Source organism: Microcebus murinus, chromosome 8, assembly GCF_040939455.1.
Source record: "Microcebus murinus isolate Inina chromosome 8, M.murinus_Inina_mat1.0, whole genome shotgun sequence".
In the NCBI taxonomy this organism is placed as follows: domain Eukaryota; kingdom Metazoa; phylum Chordata; class Mammalia; order Primates; family Cheirogaleidae; genus Microcebus; species Microcebus murinus.
Window position 1 is genome coordinate 70,156,219 of NC_134111.1, and position 20,108 is coordinate 70,176,326.

At 35.9% G+C, this 20,108-nt stretch overlaps 1 protein-coding gene across 1 annotated transcript in view; it reads right to left on the reverse strand.

The window, feature by feature from the left end:
• The window catches only part of STK17B (serine/threonine kinase 17b), a 33,624-nt gene extending 17,388 nt beyond the window's left edge, over nt 1–16,236 (reverse strand). The window contains exons 1-3 of the mRNA XM_012776954.2: nt 15,954–16,236; nt 8,369–8,534; nt 4,549–4,761 (exon numbers count right to left, since the gene is read on the reverse strand). Of these exons, the coding sequence (XP_012632408.1) occupies nt 4,549–4,761; nt 8,369–8,490 (335 nt within the window). The 5' untranslated portion in view covers nt 8,491–8,534; nt 15,954–16,236. The remainder of the gene's footprint in view (nt 1–4,548; nt 4,762–8,368; nt 8,535–15,953) is intronic.
• Between the last annotated feature and the right edge of the window lie 3,872 nt (nt 16,237–20,108).

Below are 20,108 nucleotides of genomic sequence, written 5' to 3' on the forward strand. Positions count from 1 at the left end.
TTGTCCCATGTTTTCCAAAACATAATAAATATTCTTTATAACCAATTTTAGTTTGCTCAAAATTCAGCACTAAAAACTTAATATGTCCAGTTAGATAATACCTTTTTTATAGAAGTTTAAAAAAACTTTGTATATATTTTATTTAATTCTCCAAATATGCTCTTAAAATACTCGATATAGGAAAGTCTTAGCCTCACACAGAGAGTGGGGATGGGATGACTCAACTATCTCAAATTTTCCCCCAAATTTATAAATAAACCTAATACTACCTTCCAGAAAAGTAATATCTATATTACTTTTCAAAGAAATATTCAAAGAAAAAACTTAAAAAAAAATCATTTAGACTTTAAAACCAGTGGTGAAATACTTTCCTGTGAACTTCAAATGAAGATAATACAGAAAGATTTAATAATTGTTTAAAATTGACAAGCTGATTGCAAGAAGTTACGATTAATTCATGAAAGTAAACAATATAATTTGGTTCAAAGATAGGTTTACATTAGGTGGAAGCAAAACAAAACACAAAAGTAAAAATAAAGTAGATCTGTCAGAACTCGTAACTGCAGTAGTTCCAAAAGAAAGGTCCAGATAGCTTCATATAATTAGCAAATGTAACAATTAAAAAAAGAGCCTTATTTAAGTGACTGTGTGTGACTCATATGGAGAGAAATTTGACATCTAATTCAACTACATATGTATTTACTCTTTAACCCAGCAATCATACTTCCAGGAATTTACCCTAAAGCTACTCCTCCACAAATAATGCCCATCCAATGAAAGACTGAATGAAGCATGGTCCAACCATACAATGCAGTACTATGTAGCCATTTAAAAAAAAATCCATAATTATAATAAGAAAGATGCCTATGAATGTAGAATGATTTCTGTGATATAATGTTAAGTAAACAAAAAAGCAAGATACAAAAGAGTAAATATGCTACTTTATCTGTAAGAAAGGGAAATATATACAAATTTGCTTATATCTACAAGATGAAACACACAAACAACGAGCCAGAAATGAATATATATTGTTATCTATCAATGTTGGTGGAAAGACAGTAGAAAATATAGGAATGGGAGCAAGATTTTGTAGTATAGTCTTTACATCTTTATATACCATTGAGTTTTGAATCATGCAAATATTTTTTTACAATTTCAAAATAATAAAAAGGATTTTAAAAAATCAAACCTTAACATTAAAAATAAACAGAAACAAATACATCTAACTATGTAACTCTGACTAGATACCCTTAATGGGCTATATTCTGAATACAAAAACAACAGTAAAACAAATGTTGAACTTTACTAAGTAGTCTGCTAACGGTAGTTGTATTAGTATTGCTTTGCTAAAACTAGTTTGTTTGCATTGTTTGATAAAGCAAATAATTATTGTGGAGAATCAGGGTTTGCACTGTGAGAGAAGGGAGATACAAACATAGAGTATGAAATGAAGAACCTTGATGTGGTGGACTTGAATTGGAGCATTGAGAATAAATTCATGATTTCTTAACACTATTTTTAGAAAAGGCCTAGAAGTAATGATACCCCATTAAAAATGAGCAACTCCAACACTTATATCTTGGTTTCTAAATCCCATTTCCCATTAAAAAGAACCAGAACTTCTTAAAGAGATGGCTGATTACAGGTCTGGGCCAGGAAGATACAAGATGAACCTGGAAATCTTGGTGTGCATGAAGCGAGAAAGGTCTCAAAACACTAATGAGATCATATCAAAAGGACATAGGAAGTAGCTTGAAAGGGTACCACTGATAAATTTAGGACAATTTGAGCATGAAAAAAATAGTGGCAGAAACTGATTATAACCCACTAATTAAAACTTAATTGGTTATTTCAAATTAACGTTATGTGTTAGTTTAATTAATAAAATCATGAATTTCCTTCCCTGTTCCCCAAAACGGGGAAGGAAAGGAAGCACATTTTTGCAGAAAAATCTGGCTTAATAAATTTAGAAGGAATAATAGTATTAGAAATCACCATTTTCTGACATCCATTAAAATAAATTCAAGCAAGTATATCAATGGTTACTGAAATCACTGGATGAAAAGTTATTAAAGAAGAAAATATACAGATTAATAATCACTACATAGATTATTTATGAATTACAAAGGGAACATATTCCTTTACAATGGGGAGAGGTGTCAAACTAAACCTTAATATGTTCAAATTTAACAAAACCAATAATGAAACAACCTGATGTTATTGCAACCTGATGTGGTACAATAAATAAACATCAACACCCACACTGCCCTCCTACCAAAAATGTTTAACCTAAATCTAATCATGCAGAAACAATCAGATGAATCCAAAATGTAGGATATTTCATGTGACAACTGATATAGATTTCCCCAAAAATGTCAATGTTATTTAAAAAAAAAAAAAATCCAAAATGACTAAAGAGGTTTAACAACCAAATATATATGTGAATTTTGATAGGACTTTGTATTGGAAAAAATAGGTCTATATGACATTTGGGGTACAATCATAGAAATTTAAATATGGGTTGTATATTAGATGATACTACAATATTGAATTAATGTTAACTTTTCTTAGGTTTGATGCTGGTGTTAGTTATATAGAAGAATGTCCCTATTTGGAATACTTCCACATAGAAAGGAGAAATACCATGGTACCTATAAATTTCAAAAGCTTCAGTAAATGTGACTAAGTGAAGAGTATAAGGGTGCTAATTGTACTATTTTTTCAACCTTTCTGTAGATCTGAAATTTTGTAAAATAAAAAGGTAGAGAAGAAAAAATGAGTACATAGGATGGTTTGAGGAAGGAATTGAATTGCTAACAGTTATTAAAAATTCCACCATTTTATTTGCACCCTATTAAAATTATGCCACCTTATTAAAACAACTAAACCTGTCTGACCAAATTTTAACCTTCAACTTATGGAATCTAACAATGCCATCCCAAAAGTGGTAGACAAGTAAATAAGTCAAAGTCCAAGCAATACATTTTAGTAGGTCTTAGCTGCTCTGGTAAGAAATTAAATATATTAATCTACACAAACATTTGCTGAGTGCTTGCTACACTTCAGCCAGAGGTACAGAGATCAGTAACAGTTCTGCCAGTTTACTTGGTAGGGTACCTTATCAACTTTTCAGAATATGAACAAGGTCTATCCATAAAATGTCTCAAAACTATCTGATGGATTTTGTTGCCACTGTTTAGAAAAATCCCAAAAATATGAAAGTAGTCAATGTTCTTATGTATATTCACCCTCTAAACCTAGTATTCCATTACTGTTTTTGAAAAATATTAGCTACTTTTCATACTTCAAACATGCATATGTCATGCAAGTAAATAATTTTTTAAAAGTCAGCTGAAGAATCTTTGACAAAAATAATCACAAAATGTCTGAAAAATGAAATCACATTGGTAGTATCCTACCCTTTTTTATAATTCTAACTTATTTTGAAGGTGCTATTAAATATGCCGCATTAACAGGGTACCTTGTTGTTCTGAGATATTTGAACACTATTCATTTTTAAACTACTTGTCAGTTTAACATTTTAGAAAATCAACTTTTTTACTTACAAGTTGATTCCAGGCAATCGATTTCTTGGCACAAAAACACAGATTTTTTTATGAATATATAAACAAAACTTTTCATCCTTAAAATAACTGAATACTAATATAAGGCTAATTTACTTTTAAATTAATAAAGGCAATGAAGTAGGTTAGCTACTAAAATGAGTTATTATAGTTATCGATACTTTTTTACTAAAATACTTATCTCTTCAGTATGCTATAAAATAGATTTACTTTATTAAAAACTATCACAACCTAAAGTATACTAAACATAAATTTAGTTGATCTCTTTCAACTGTTGCAAATTTTCAAACACACATTTTACATACTTGTAATAAATGTGTCAGATAATCATGCAACTGAGGCACTATTTAAAAGTCACATGTCAATGTACTGGTTAATTAAACACAGTTACCTTAACCATTCTCTACTCCTTCCACCTGGTGAGTTGTAGAATATTTGGGTGTTTTCAATTTTTCACTGATTTGTGGCAAGATATGTTTTATTTCTTATTGCTACAATTCCTAACATAGTGTTTTGCATATTCCATATATAGTATTTTGCACTTCACACATACCTTTATGAAGTTTATTTACCTTTCTATTCTCTGGGTTATTTCCTTAGTGGTGTTTTTCAAATAGATGGACAAAATATATAAATGATTTCACTTCTATTTGCCCATCAGATTGTTCTCCAGAAAAATTCAATTACCCATTAACAAAATAAAAATATATTCATTTCACCACATTCCCCAAACATTGTGTTGTCATTTGTTTATTTTATGCTGTTAATCAGTTCTTGTGTGAGGATGTACATTTAGCTTTGTAAAAATATTTCAATATAAACTATCCCCCTCATATCTTGTCAATAGGAATCTTTGTAAGTTCATACTTTTATCATTCTTACTCTTGACATTTCAAGTCACCTTATCATACCAGTTAAAATAGGTATCACAAATTTACTTAAATTTATTAAAGTGTATACTTACAATTCCAATATCAAAATGATTTCACTTGTATTTTCATAGACTTCATGAAGATTAATAACTCGGGGACAAGACTTTGCCAATTCAAGCACAGCAATCTCATGCAAAATCTCTGCTCGACAGTCCTGTCCTCTTCTTCTCTTTTTGAGAAATTTTGCAGCATATTCTTGGCCAGTAGATTTTGATATACATTGTCTAACCACAGCAAATTTTCCTCTGGGGGGAAAGTTGAGGACAACTAATGTTAACTTTTCCATAGAGAACAATATTGGTATACTACAGGTACTATTATATATCCAACTTAAAGTCAATTCTTTCAAACATTCATGTCATTAGGAATTTATCTTTGTTCTCTAAACTGAATCAAATATTATACACACTTTTATAAAGTTTACAGTGATGTCACTTAACAATGCAAATGGCGAACTATAATAACAGAGTAAGAAGATCTACTAAGAAAATTAATGGTTATCAACAGCCATGTATGAATACGCTCATTAATGCCATATTTATCATTTTAGAAATAAATATGTTTTTAGCTTTCTCCAATAGCAGTACTCGGCACCTCAGCCAAAATCTTAAAAGACACCCAAAATTAGGGTTTCTAGTGGAATATGTGTGTATTATAAGTTTACAGTTTCCCAAAATTTACTTTCATAAAGGCTTAAAGTTATTCTGAGTCAGACTATTTTGAGAAATAAAAACTATTCTACTGACTGCCTACCTAGAAAAATGTACACATGTCCTTAAATGTGTTACGTACAATCCCAAATCTCAACACCTAACCATAAACCTAAGCCTGAGTCTAGGAGATTCAAAATTAAGGACATCTATCCTAAGGTTCAAATTACTCTCTAATTTCTGGTGCCAACAAATCAGGTATAAATCAAGGATCTTCACAGAGTAACCTTTGTCCCATAACTCCTCTCACTCCAATTTTCCTCATGATATACTTCTAACACAGCCCATTAGGTTCTCAGTAGGGAAAACAAAACATGGTTGTTCAGGTATGGCAGGGTGGGGAAGGGGAGAATAAATTGCTTGACTATAATTTACTTGTTATTCTCAAGGGCCAAGATGATGAAGATTCTACTCTTTATTTCCCAAATTTCCTCAAAATTGGTGCCAATAAAAAAGTACTGGAAACCAAGCTATAATTTGTCTCTTCTATATTATAAATTAACTAAATAAATCTGTGTGTACAAACCTTAATTCTTTGGAAGCAGTTTTAAGATTTGAGAATGTTTAATTTCAACTATAAAGTATTTTCTCACTGGGGTTTTATAAATTTTATACGGGATAAACTGAGTCACAGTAAGATTAAATAACTCATGAAAGGTCATACATGGAATTGGAGTGCCAAGAATTAAACTGCAGAATGTGAATTCCTAACTTTCTGTCCTAACCACTACAAAGCAATTCTTCCTTTTAAAATCGTTTTTTTTAAAGATGTGCAACTCACTTCTGCCAATTCTTACTAAGATTTAGAAGCAAAAATTTGCCTAAAACAGAAAGGAATTTTGGATTTTACAAAGAAATTCACCTTGTAAAATTTAGGAAAACAAACTAGCTAGACCAAGAAAATTGTGCATCTGAAAAAAACATAGTTTATCAATTGTGATAATGTGGTTCTGCTATAATTTTATTATATCTAGAAGCCAGAATTCTCTCAGAAACAAAGAGCAAAATTAAATAATAACAGTTTTTATTTAATTGTTTCAGGTTATCACCAAAAGTCTTTCTTAAACAAGTATAGTATTCATTAATCCAGGGCAAAGGTGACCAAATGACATTGGTAACCATTATTTGTCAATGTTTACCATCAAGCAAAAGCTATATGAGGGCAGGAACCATGTCTGTCCCAACTATTACAGTAATTATAAAATCTACACTTTGCTAACACCTAAGAGGATCTGTTGAATGAGTGCCATAATTATGTACTTTGCTATTTTGCATTCTGTACTTAAAGTGTTTGTATTTTTTAACATTTGAGATTCCAATACAATATTTATATATTTATATACATTCATATACTGTGAAATAAGGTAAATATTTTTACCATAATTATCAGCTGACTTAAGAAAAACACAGTATCTGTTTTCCATTTTAAAATGTTGGCTGTAGTTTAGAACTATCAAAATTAAGTAATGTTCCTGTACCAAATTTAATAGAAACATTTAAGAAAACGTAAAGCCCTTAAAAATAACAATGAAGTCATACCCTAGATAGGCAAGGCTGACTAGATTTCCTAGCAGCAAAAAGGTCCAGAAGTTACCCTTCTGCATTCTAGAATACACAATAAAATGTGAAAGAAGGGGGGAGGGTAAGCCACAAAGGAAGCTGACGTTTATTTCTGAATCTGCCTCACCCTTCTAACCACAAGAAGTCCTATGAAACTCTGCCTCAGTTGGGGGAGGGGTGGAAAAAACATACCCAACATTTTAAAAAACAGGAACAATGCAAGTTTTTTTAGAATAGTCAAAAATGAACTGTTAGCTTTTACATATTTTCCTGAAGTTTGCTAAAGGAAAATAAATTCTTAAACATTAACACCTCAAAATTAATAAAAAACAGTTGATTCAGAAAGGTAACTTTGTAGTTCACAACATGCTAGAATTATAGATTCATAAACTTCAAAATGTGTAATCCTCAAGAGAAACAAGATTATGATTTTAATTTCCATTTCACAAAAGTATAGGATATTAAAAATTGGTAACAATATTGAAAGAACTTTCAGCAAGTTCTTGGCAGATGAAAAGTCATGATTTCTAATTTATCAAAGTCTATTAATTACATATATGAATATTTACCATGTGACTTATTAGCCCATATCAATTCGAAGAAAGATATTACTTAGATCTCTTTCTAAAGATACTAGAAAATGGGATATTAGCAATCAGAATTTGTTTGAATCAAATTCTATCATGAGTTTTTGATCTAAAACTTTAAAAAGTATATCTGATTCAACTTTATAATTGTTACTTATGATGGCACCTTATTTATAAAATAATTTAGAATTATTAATATTGCCCTCGTGAAAGTTTAAATTCTGCAAAACTCTCAAAAAAATGTAAAACTTATATTTTATTTAAAATGGTAGTACTAAATGGTCTCATGATATCAGGTCACTCCTTGGCCTTAAGGAATTTACATCTTGGTTAAGCCAAAGCAGAATTTGTACATGATTTTACTTACAGAACACTCATTCTTTATGACACAGAATTATACTATAAAATATGAGTTCATTCTTTTTGTATAATTCAGGAATGGAAAGATGGAGAATTTTCCTATTTCTTTTTTCAGCCCAGCATATCCTATGAATTTTAAAAAATATTTTATCTAACAAAAACTTACATAGCACTGTATTAAACACTTTAAAAATATTAACTAACTTGATCTTTATAACAGTTACATAAGATAGATAGAATTATCTTCATCCCCACCACTTTTCAGATGAGGAAACTACAACACCTAAGAGGCAGAGTAATTTAATTGAGGTCACACAGCTAGTAAATGGTGGAGCCCAGACTTGGACTGGGCCAGTCTACTACGCTAAGCTGCCTCTTCCCATGAACAGCCTCAAATAAAAACCAAGACCTTCTATCAGGCACTCTGAAGCTAAGTGGGAGGTGTAAGTTCACTAAACCCTCCACAGATTTGATTTTAAAGTCAGTTAAGACTAAATTCTAGATAACAGCAACAAAGATGATGACTTCCTTCTTAATTATTGTTAAATAAGGATTCAAAGTGAGTTTAATAGAACTACAGAAACAGAAATCCAAATTTGAATTTAAACAGCATACACGTCAGAAAGTTTCTTTACCTTCCTAGCTCTTTAGATGTAAGTGTATAGAAATTATGAAAGTTTTCCACTTTCATTGGAGTTTGAGGAGTTGTAGTTATCAAGCCTGAAATACTTCGGCAATCGAATCTTCTTCTTGACATGTTAGATGATTTCCAGATATGCTTCTTTAGTCGCTTATTTTTACCTATTTGAAAAAAGAGAAGAAAGAATATATAACAAATGTAATTTTGAGATGTTATCTCAGGCAGGATGTGCAAAACATTATAAAGCTCCAAATAAGCTACAACTCAAAAAAAAAAAAAAAAAAGATTTAAAGAACACATTCTACTCACAAGGAAAAAACAAAAAGTACATAAAATAGTATCACCTCTACAGCACTTGAACAAAGTTACTGAAGTTACATTTCAGGGTAAAATTACTGTAAAAATTCTCCCAAATTATTTAAAAAATAGTTGTGATAAAATTCTATGCAAGTGATGCAAGCCATCACTTAGTTTTATTGGAAAACTTTCATTAAAGTTTGACTTTCATGTAACTAGGTAATTTAACATAACAAGGTAATGATTATTCATTTTAAATTAAATTTCACATAGCCAAAGAAATTTGGTGGTGAATGCACATATTGTGAATTATATTATTGACACGCGAACAACTACAAGAAATAGAACTTGTTCCATGGATTGGCTGTGTTTCAATACTAAATTCAGAAACTCTCATAGGTCTCAGAGCCTCTCCTTTGGCAGAACCTAGCACAGAGCCTGCTATGTATGAAAAGCTCAATAATTTTGTTGCATATGTGACTGACCATACATAAAGCCTTATTCTGGAGTTCTAAGCTATATCTGAAACTCATATTTATCTGCAACTTAGTGATATTTACATGCATTCAGTTTTAACATCTAAACTACTTTCACATTTACTGAATTCATATAATAACAGCCTATATATTTCAAGACATTTCTGACTTATTGCTATGCCTACCTAAGACGAGATCAAGTATTATTCTTCCAACACCCTCCTATAATAACCCCCTACGTGTTTATTCCTTCTCTGAAACTTTTTTCCCTCCCTGTATTTCCTACTTAACATCTACTGCTTGTGATCTTCCTAAATTCAAATATTCTACCTAGCAAATAAGCCGTGTGATTAGAGTTTAATGTTTTCAGTTTCTATATTTTTTCTTCTTGGTTTTTTTCTCATGTCAGTAAAACTGTTTTCTCTACATCCTTCAATCTTCCGGGAAACAAAACTATAACCAGTTTGGGGGTCCATGTCTAAGGGTCTGAGGGTAGCAGTATAGCACTCTGAAAATAACATTTGGACTGAAATACACTTGGGTCTGAATGCCATTTATCCATAATATCAGCTATGAGACCTTAATTAAATTAAACTTTGCTACTGTTACGCTGAATTGTGTCCTCCCCAAAATTCATATGTTGAAATTCTAACCCCCAGTTCCCTCAGAATGTGATTGCCTTTGGAGATAGGGCCTTTAAAGATGTGATTAAGATAAAGATGAGGTCATTAAGGTAGGCCCTAATCCAATATGACTGGTATCCTCATAAGAAGAAGAGATTAGGACCCAGAGACACACTGAAGAAAGACCATGTGAAAATACTGGGTAAAGACAGCCATCTACAAGCCAAGGAGAGAGCCTCAGGAGAAACCAACCCTGCAGACATCTTGATCTCAGATTTCTAGCTTCCAGAATTGTGAGAAAATAAATTTCTGTTAAAACATCTAGTCTGTAGTGATACGGGTTTTTTTTTTTAATGAAGTATTTAAAATGTTTGGGAAAGGATACAAATGCCATAGAAAACGCTTGCTCTTCCAAGTCTTATTGGTTGGCCATATTTCATTTAAATTAAAAATAAATAAAACATCATAAACATGGTCCCTTCTTTCCATTCCCAGTTTATGCTCTCACTAGCACTAGATGGGAGGGTTTATTACTACCTTGACAACAACTGTCCCATTCAGGCTTTTAATTTGGATATTCTAAGTGTGACGAAGATGAAGTGGAATTTTGTCATGATTTACTTTGCATTTCCCAGTCCTTCAATTCTGCTACCTCTAAGTATGGATGATGATAGAATCACTTTTTCAGAGCTCGATCGATTTAAAAATTAAAATAGGCTGAACTCATGTAAAATGACATGATTATATTATATAAATCATTCTGGGAGTAAAATATAAATGAAATAGAAGAAAAGCTTGGAGAACTATGGCAGAATGTTAACAGTGGTTATTTTGAATGGTGGGATTATGAGCAGTATTTATAATTTCCTGTGTTTAAGTTATCTATATTAAGAAGGTACTACTTTAATAATCAACAAAAATGTACATCTTTGTGTAAAAAAGATGGCTGTGACTTCTCCACAAAATCTAAAATATTATTAGTCATTCCACTAATTTAATTCCTTTACAGGGGAAAAAAAAATGGTTGTGAATTTGTGACTAGACCTTAAATGCAGAAACTCACCCATTTGTAACAGCAAAAGGTATCTATTTACAGGGTAAGGGTTTAGTCAGCCTGAAGTTTAAAAGCCATTATGGCTCAGGGTTTTTAAGGCTTTAACATTTTCTCTGCATTCATATATTCACTATCCAAATCATAGGTTAGTTTTTATGCAGAGACCATATAAGCATTTAGGGTAAATTCTAAGTAAGAATTAATGCCTCTTTTAATATTGCATAGAAATATTCTGAATTAAGTTATAGTTATAATTCTATACAATAACAATTTGTTACCTTGACATATACCTTTATTATTAGTATAACTTGTAAAAACCAAATTCGTTCTGGGACTCCTCTAAAATAATACAAAATGTGATATCTAAATACACTAAATTAAATCTAAATTAAATTTGGCAGTGTCTATTACTAATATTTAGTCTTATTAGGAAAAAAAAGGGGCATAGATTTTTTTAAAAAAGAAAACTGAAATGAATAATCAACTTGCTTGACAGTATTTCCTAATGTTAGACATTGTCTTGTGTTTGATTTTTTTACCCTAACAAATTCTATTACATTCACATGTCATTATAATGGATGAATATGCCCAGGGGTAATTGTATGACTATAGACGTAGCTGAAAACAGCGTAGCTGAAAACACTGTTTGGCAAACAGCAGTTTTTAAAATATATGTTACTATAAAAATCATTTTGGAATTATGATACATTTAATTCTGGTTCTGAATATACTGGCAGACAAGACTTAGAAAAAGAAAGAATACATTTCTGAAAACAGAACCCCAAGCTTATCTGCTTATTGCTATTACATACCTATAACACAAACTGCTTTAGACATCCATATAGCATTTCTTAAGTTCATTTTCCTTCCATTTACTGCAATTGAACCAGTTGTCGGAGACTAGATATTTTTCTAATTCCTCTCCTTTGGCCAATTTTGCATATAGTAGAACATGAATGTCATCTTTGCCCACCAAACCCTCTACAAATATCTGGTTGCCCTTCTTATAAAGTACATGAAAGTATATCAGCCAGCTCTCTGTCTCTTCTTGCATCTTCTTAAATTCCCCACCAAATTCCCTTCAACTCCAACAAAAAATCCCCAGACCTTTTCTTGTCTTCTACCACAATTCATAGACCTATAACTGATTCTAAATTACCAATGTCTCACTCCATTTGAAATCTGTTTTATAACATTTTATAACATTTTATCAGGCTATACCAATTTGGAAAAAAGAAAAAACAGTTCTAAACTGGGTAGTCACAAAGTCTGGAGACACACATAAAATTTTATCATATATTGTAATGTAATGCCAATGGACCATTTATTTTGTATTTACCACTCTTTCCAAATAAGGTGTCCACTTGTTTTTATGTAAATACTTACTGCAGTTTAAAACATCACTATTTTAAAACCTAACAAAAATATGAAATTCAGATATGTGTCCTAGCCTATCAAGGATAGGTAAATCTAGATTTTCACGAACTAAATTTGAAAGGCAATGGAAAGCAAAGTAAGCCAGAGATTACTGAGAAGCAACTCCTCTTTTCTAGATAGGTATTTACTGCTACCAAGTTTTCTCTAAGAAACCAGGATTAGAGATTTATTTACACAGCATCCGACAAAAGTAAAGGAAGAACTTTCTGCAGGTGTGGCAGAAGGATCCATTTTTCATTAGTCATTGATTAGAAGTAAAGGCATTGGTATAGGGATGGGGATGATGACTTTCAATTTTAAGGAAGAGAATATATTCCTTATTTGTATTTACTAACAGAATATTAGTTTTGTTTTTAGTTTGTTTTTAAAATATTGAACAGAAAGTACAACTCCTCTGAGTTTACTCCTCTGAAAATCTCAATAGAAGTCAGTTATCTGACTTTAATCGAACCAGTCTAGTATACACTATCCAAGGCCTGAAGTGCCAGGCAACAACGCTAGGCCTGATTCTGTGTCAGGGCCTGATGCTGTCTCTTACCACCTTCAGAAAAAGAATCAAACCCAATTTAACTGGGAACCAAGATAAGAAGATGTTGAAAAACAGAAGTACAGCAAGCCAACAAACACATGGTGCTTGTCATTCATCAGATGGAAAATTAGGTTTCTGTTGTAAAATAAATGGTTTACTTAATAGCACTGCTGAAAGTACTGTTTATTCAGTAACTATTACAATGTAAAATGGAATCTGTTCCTTTAAGGATTAAAGAGGAAATTACCATCTCACTCACTGTTAACAATTTTCAATGTTTAAAGTATAACTACCCCCTCTTTTGGAGTAGTTGCAAAGGGTCTGGGATGAGCCAAAATATGTTGCATATAAATATTAAAAACAACTGACTAATTTACATGTTTAAAATGGCACCTAAGGCCCGGCACAGTGGCTCATGCCTATAATCCCAGCAAACTGGGAGGCTGAAGTGGGAGGATCATTTGAGGCCAGGAGTTCAATACCAGCCTAAGCAACAGGGTAAGAGGTCCTCTCTAGAAAAAATAAAAAAATTAGGCAGGCATAGTGGCCTGCACCTGTAGGCCCAGCTACTTGAGAGGCTGAGGCTGGAGGACTGCTTGAACCTGGGAGTTCCAGGCTGCAATGAGCTGTAATCGTGCCACTGCACTCCAACCTGAGCCACAGAGTGAGACTCTATCTTTAAAAATAAACAAGTTTGAGATTAAATGTTATGGAAAAAAGATAACCAAAGAAAAATCTTTTAATAAAGCATGCCTTGAAAATTGTAACATTAATCACAATATATTTAGATAAAAATATGTGATTGTAACTTAATTTTTAAGAACATTTCTTAATTGAAATATTCAATGAGATATCCTTTGATAACAGTCTATCACAGAATATAAACTACAGTACTTAAAAATAAAATCATAGAATTTTGTCATTAATGTTATGGAAAGCAAAAGCAACTGAATACCATTGACTTTTTCTCATGTGTAAAGGTAATATATAAATGACTGTTAATGTTTCTGACAAAATAAATGCCCACAGAGTACAAAAGAACTTTTTTTTAAAAAAAAGAAAGAAAAAGAAACAATATCCTTCAAAACTAGTAAGTCTAAAAGTACTATTCTTACCTGCCAATTTTACATACAGGAAATATGCACTACAATATACTACACACAAAATTTTAAGACAATTTAAGGATTAAGTGAAAGTGTTAGTAATTGATTTCCTTAATTTCTGGGTTTTAAATTGAGTCTCTAAGATTAAAACCGGTAAATTTTGATAAGAAAATTCTCCCATATAATTATCAAACAGCTTCAAAACAACGCTCTTAAAATGTTTAAATGTTCAGGTAACACCAGTAAAACACTGTCAGTGCAAACTTAAAATTATTTGACTAGAAACATCTGCTATAAAATACCTGTATCTTCTTAAATTTTGTTATTCACGTGCTGACACAGTGATCAATTAGTCAAGCCTCCACTTTCCTAAAAACTGATTGTCTTAACTAAATTGTAATTCGCTATTCCACGATGCCAAGAAACACTGCAACCGTTGTATTCACACACACAAAATAATCTTCAAATGATACAAAAATTTTACTTTTAAAACTTAAAACATGTGGCCATGTAAGCAAATATATTTTGCTTCAGTTTTAGATCCATATTTTAGAAAAATGATCTAAAATGTATAATGGATATCTCAAAAATAAAGCAGCTATTAATAACAAATCCAATTATTAAAATACTGGAAAATTGTTTTTCGATTGAGCATCTGCTCAGAGGAGGAGGACTGGGGGAAAACAGAGGTCTAAAACTTTTTGCACTGTTTCTATGGACCAAATACATAATTCTGTGACTATGTGGTTTAATATTTAAAAGCAGACATTTCAGAATTTGTTGAAAACTACTTCTGGACAGTTCACCATAAAACTATAAAACAGCGTATCAGTGAGAAAATAAGTTTATTACATTTTCCCTCAGTAGGATTGTGCTTCTGCATTCAAAATGCAAGTTTCATATGCTGCCACTTAACCAGTCATTTCTATAGACTACGCTGTCTCAAGCACACACATTCTCCTAAACTTGAAACTTAAAGGGGCCAGACCATATCCAACATCCCCGCAAGGTTCAGCGTATCATCAGCACCACAGATGTAAACATTACGTCGGCAAAACAATCAGGGAATGTGACACACAGCCCTAATGTGTTTAAATATTACTGAAACATGACCAGTACTGTGATTGGATTTTTAAAATGTATCTTTTCTTTTTTTCCCCCTCCAATCTGCAAAGGGATGTCAGAGTGCCTCTAGTCCAGGCGGATAGTTGGAACTCTAACCAGCTGCCATAAAGTCTCTTTCAACTTTGTCTCTACTTACCCCTCTGAGAAGGATTAAGAGACAAATGAAGCGTTCTTCCCTACAGTGAAACAAAGAACCCGGGTAAACGTCAAAATCGTAGCCGTCCTGTAGCCTTAAATTTTGAGGAAGGGTCGCGTACACTAAGTGGCTTATAGGGCATCAAAATAGAATCAGATCGCTGAAAATCACTGAAACAGCTGCAACTCGCCTTGTTCTCTACTCACGGATTCTAAAAAAACTGTTCCCAAACAGTAACTGAAAATGGCCCACTAAGATGAGCACAAACTTTCTCTGGACGAAATGCAGCTGTGAGTAGGACGCGTCCACGAGTCCAGACGAGAACACGTCCTGGGCCCACGCCGCAGCTGGGACCTGGGGAGGCGGACGAGGGACCCGCGTCGCCGCGACGTGGAAGGGCCCGGCGTGGCGCGACCCGGGGAGCGCCGGGCCGGGACGCCGACGGCGCGCGCGCAGACACACCGACACGCTCCCGGGTGCGAGGCGTGGTAGGGGGACCACGGGCAGCTCCGCGCCGACCCGAGGGAACCGGGGCAGCAGGACTGCGGCCGGAATGTGGAGAGGGGCCGGGAGCAGTCCGGGGCCACCTGAGGGGCGGCGGAGTCGGAGCCCGCCTCCGCCAGGCGGGGGGTCTGAGGGGACCCCGCACCCGGCCGCACCGCCTGGACCCCTGCCCCGGACCCCTCTTCCCCACGCTCGGGGGCTCTGCACCGAGGATAAACGGAGTTGGTTCTGGCGCAGCCCGAGCCCACCCGCCAATCCCGGCAGGACCGCGGACACGCGAGGCGCAGGACACTGACCGCTCCGGCCGCTGCGCGTTCTCTCGGGGCTGCCCCCTGCGAGGGGGCTCCCGTCCCGCCCCACGCCGGTGCCCGCGACAGGACTCGTTCTCTAGCTCTAGCCGGGTGAGGCGCCGGGTAGCTCCGAGAGTGGCAGGAACCACTTTTACTTTTCCAGACAAGGGCCAACAGTTGTGACCTGGCCCCCAGTGAGGCGACTCCCGGCTACGTACGGCAGCGGAGCGGAGAACCGAAGCTTACAGTTGAGGTTTGAAAACTGCAGCCGCGACTGGGGCCAGTGTCGTTTGCTAGATCCCACCCGCTGGGGCGGGAGAGCCAATCAGAGCCCGCGTGGAGGGTGGGGATGTCACGGGGCGGGCGGGGCGTGGCGCCGGCCGGCGGCGCGTGCTGCGGGGCGGGGCCCAGCGGTGAGAGGGTGTGGCCCGCTGCGGAGCAGGTGGGGCGCGCCGGCAGCTGCCGCGAGGGACGCGTGAGGCGGCGCTGGCCAGGCTGCGCTTGGGCCTGGCACTGTAACCGGTTGCCCTCCTTCCACCTTCAGAGTGGTCAGTCCACGAGGTGTGAACATCCGGAGACTGGAGAGAGGGAAGAAGCAAAATTCGTTTCTGTGCCTGACGGAGACCTGTTTTCTGACTCTTCCCGGTCACCTTCCCTGTGACCTGAACCTACCCCGCAAGTGGAGAACCCAGTTTGCTAACGACTTGGCTGAGGTTCCTCGGAGCATCAGCATCACTTGGGGATTTATAGAACCTGGACCCCTCTGCTAACGTCCGCGTTAGGAAGTGGGGTCCTTCTGAGGCGTTGACTGAAGGCAACGGAGGGAGAGTCAGAATACGATGAATTTGTGATTTTGCATATATGGTGCTAAGGAAAAAGATGAAAGCCTGCGGCAACCTGCTTGGGATCTGTTACCCCTTGAAGACAATGAAAAATTTCAATGCTCTGTGCAAGACACAATAGTTTTACATATATAATCCTAGATTACCTATACATACTTATATAGGATTGTGTGTATGCATATATATATATATATATATAATCCAGGTTTGGTTGCAGGGTATATTTACAATAATTGTAGAAAACTAGTGGAGAAGATACTGGGAGTAGAATTGGCCTATTGCTTTCAAAAGACTTTAACAGAGGAAGTTTCTTGTTCTATTTCACTAAGCCAAGCAGATTTCCACCAGGCCCGCTGTTTCTCTTCCCATTGTATTTTTCCCAAGGTAAATGCATAGACTACATCATAGCCATTTAACAAAGCCTGTTTGTCATTACTTACACTAATGCCTCCTGCCAGTTTAGTGTGTCTACCTTTAAGCCTTGTCAGGTGGAGAATGTTGCTTCCTTCTATCTAATGTCTTGTTGCTAACAATTGCTAACTTCTAGAGAAGCCTAAAGTTAGGATGGAAATCAAAACAGCTGTACGCTGAAAGTGACTTTGGACTTTGGAAAATCCATAAGCCTATGAGACTGTTCCTGTCTTTTCTTTCATGAACATAGGTGCTGCACCCAGAGGTCTCAGCACCTGCACTGGAACCAGTAACCTCTTGGGGTCACAGGATTACATCATTGAGGTGTTTGGGGGGATGTGTGTGTGTGTTTAACTCTAGACCTCCTTAATTTTAACATTTGATCAATCACCAGTTTTTAGCAATCTTTTCACTCTTAATCTCTTCCCCTCTGTCGTTAATCTAGTCCCACATCACTTCACACCTAGACACAGACTTTTCTTTCTCCATCACCACTTTAGACCAGTCCTCTTGGTCACGCTCCCTCTGATCTAACCAACCAGCCGCCCATGGGTCTTTTCATGTCTTGCATTTTCCTGCTTCTGCCTTGACTCCAGCTTTTCACCATCCTCTTCATCAGTACCTGTTCACTAATTTCCAACTTTAAGAAGATTATTCTCTCCAGAGATCACAACTCTTTACTGATTTCTACTTTCTACTCCCAGCCCGATCAACTCTTTGCCCTATGCTCCTTGACCCAGGCGTTATACTTGTTCACTCGTTCCATGTGTTTCTTTTATGACCCTAAACAGGTTGTTAACCCTTGCGCCTAATGTCAGACTCATCAACTAGGATTTATCACACTATCCCAAGGACATTCAACTATACTTCATTGGTCTCAGGCACCAGGCACGATGGTTCAAGAAACAAGGAATTCCTGGTGCTGAGAAGGAAACTGTACCACCTGTGGCCCTGTGGGAAAAGTCAGGAGTCAACACATCCCTCCATTCTACCTTATTGGCCTAAATTCATTCATAACCATGTCAAAGATATATCTTCTTACTCTCATTTCCTTGAGGAGGAAATCCCCAGGTGACTTGATGGTCATTCTGTGGTCATTGTCTCGGACTACACAGTTCATTAAGCTGACAGTCCTTGAATGCTATGTACTGACTAGGGATAGTGATTGTTACTGGCTGAATTTGGTCCTCCCCCAATACATATGTTGAATCCTAACCCCCAGTACCTCGGAGTATGACAGTATTTGGAGACAGGGCCTTTAAAGAGGTAATTAAGGTAGAATGAGATAATATGGGTTGGCCCTGATCTGACATAACTAGTGTCCTGATAAGAAGAGTTTAGGACATGGACAACACAGACTGAGGGACAACCATGTGAGGACACAGCAAGAAAGTGGCTATCTGCAAAGCAAGCAGAGAGGCCTCAGAAGAAGCTATCTTCTGACAACTTGATCTAGGACTTCTAGCCTGCAACTGTGGGACAATCGATTTCTGCTGTTTAAGCCACCCACTCTGGTGTTTGTTATGGTAGCCTGAGAAAACTGCAGCAGTCCTCCCTGATCACTGCAGGTTAGTCATCACACCCTGAGTAGGGCTGGCCATCCTCCTTTGTCACTCCAAGTGAATCACCACACGTGACCAGGGTTGGTGAGCCTTTCTGATCATGCCACGATAGCCACTACATTCTGTCCAGGTAAGGTGATCTTCCCCAACTACACCAAATCAGTCACCAATACTGACCACATACTGAGCAGAGAAGTTAATTCTCCCTGATCTCATGTTTACTCCCTACTGAATGCAGACAAGGAGGGTGGAATTTTACACAGAGAAGGCCTCAAACTCAAAGCTCCTGCCACTGACAAACCCTCCCGAAGAAAGCCTTACCAGTTAATTTTTCTGTCAAGATCGTACAGTTCAATCCATGTTGAAAGAGCAAAACAAGCAGTATTCTCTACCTACAACTGAATAAACCAGAAACCTATGGTCAGGCTAAAGGCAGCCAGGCACAAATAAGGCCAACGGCTTTGGGGACATGGCTGAAATCCCCACCCAACAGGGGGACTCTTATTGAATGGAGACAGGCTCCTCCAAACAGATCTGTGGAGGTAGGAGTGTTGGGTGTACTCAGATGGAGATGTCACAGTATGTTTATCCATGCTGCCTACTGCACATCCCAGTTTGAGAAGCATTGAGAACCAGAAAGACTCTAGGAGCCCTTACATCCCCTGGCTCTCTTGAAGCAAATCCTGTTAGCAAAAGTAATTGGGGCAAGTCTTTCCTGATGAGAGTAATGACTCAGACACTTGTCTTCCTTAAAGGGTGACACAGTTTTCTCTAAAACACCCATAATTGACGAGGGCCAGTGTGTCAATCCACCCACCAATGACAGTTTATAGAGCATATAGAGTTTATAGAGCAGTTTATAGAGCATTTTGAAAACTGTCCAAAATAAATGCCATACACATTTGTAATTTGGAGTGTTCTGGTAGCTACATTTTAAAAATTAACAGATAACATTAATTTTAACAATGTATTATATTTAACCCAATATATTCAAAACATTGTCACCTCAACATATAATCAATATGAAAATTATTGAGATATTTTACTTCCTTTTTATGTTGTCTTAAACCTGGTATGTGTTTTATACTTACAGCACATCCCAATGCAGATGCCAAATTTTCATCGGAAACACTTGATCTGTGTTTAGATTTCACAAAATTTACCCTTGAAAAAAGCAGATTCACATCCCTAAGTTGTTTGAAATATATTAAAAGTTTTTTGATAACTAAATACAGTATCAATTTCCTAAATTTAATTAAAATAAAATAAAATTTAAGATTCATTCGCGCTAGCCACATTTCAAGTGTTCCATAGCCACACATGGTTGGTGGCTACTGTATTGGACA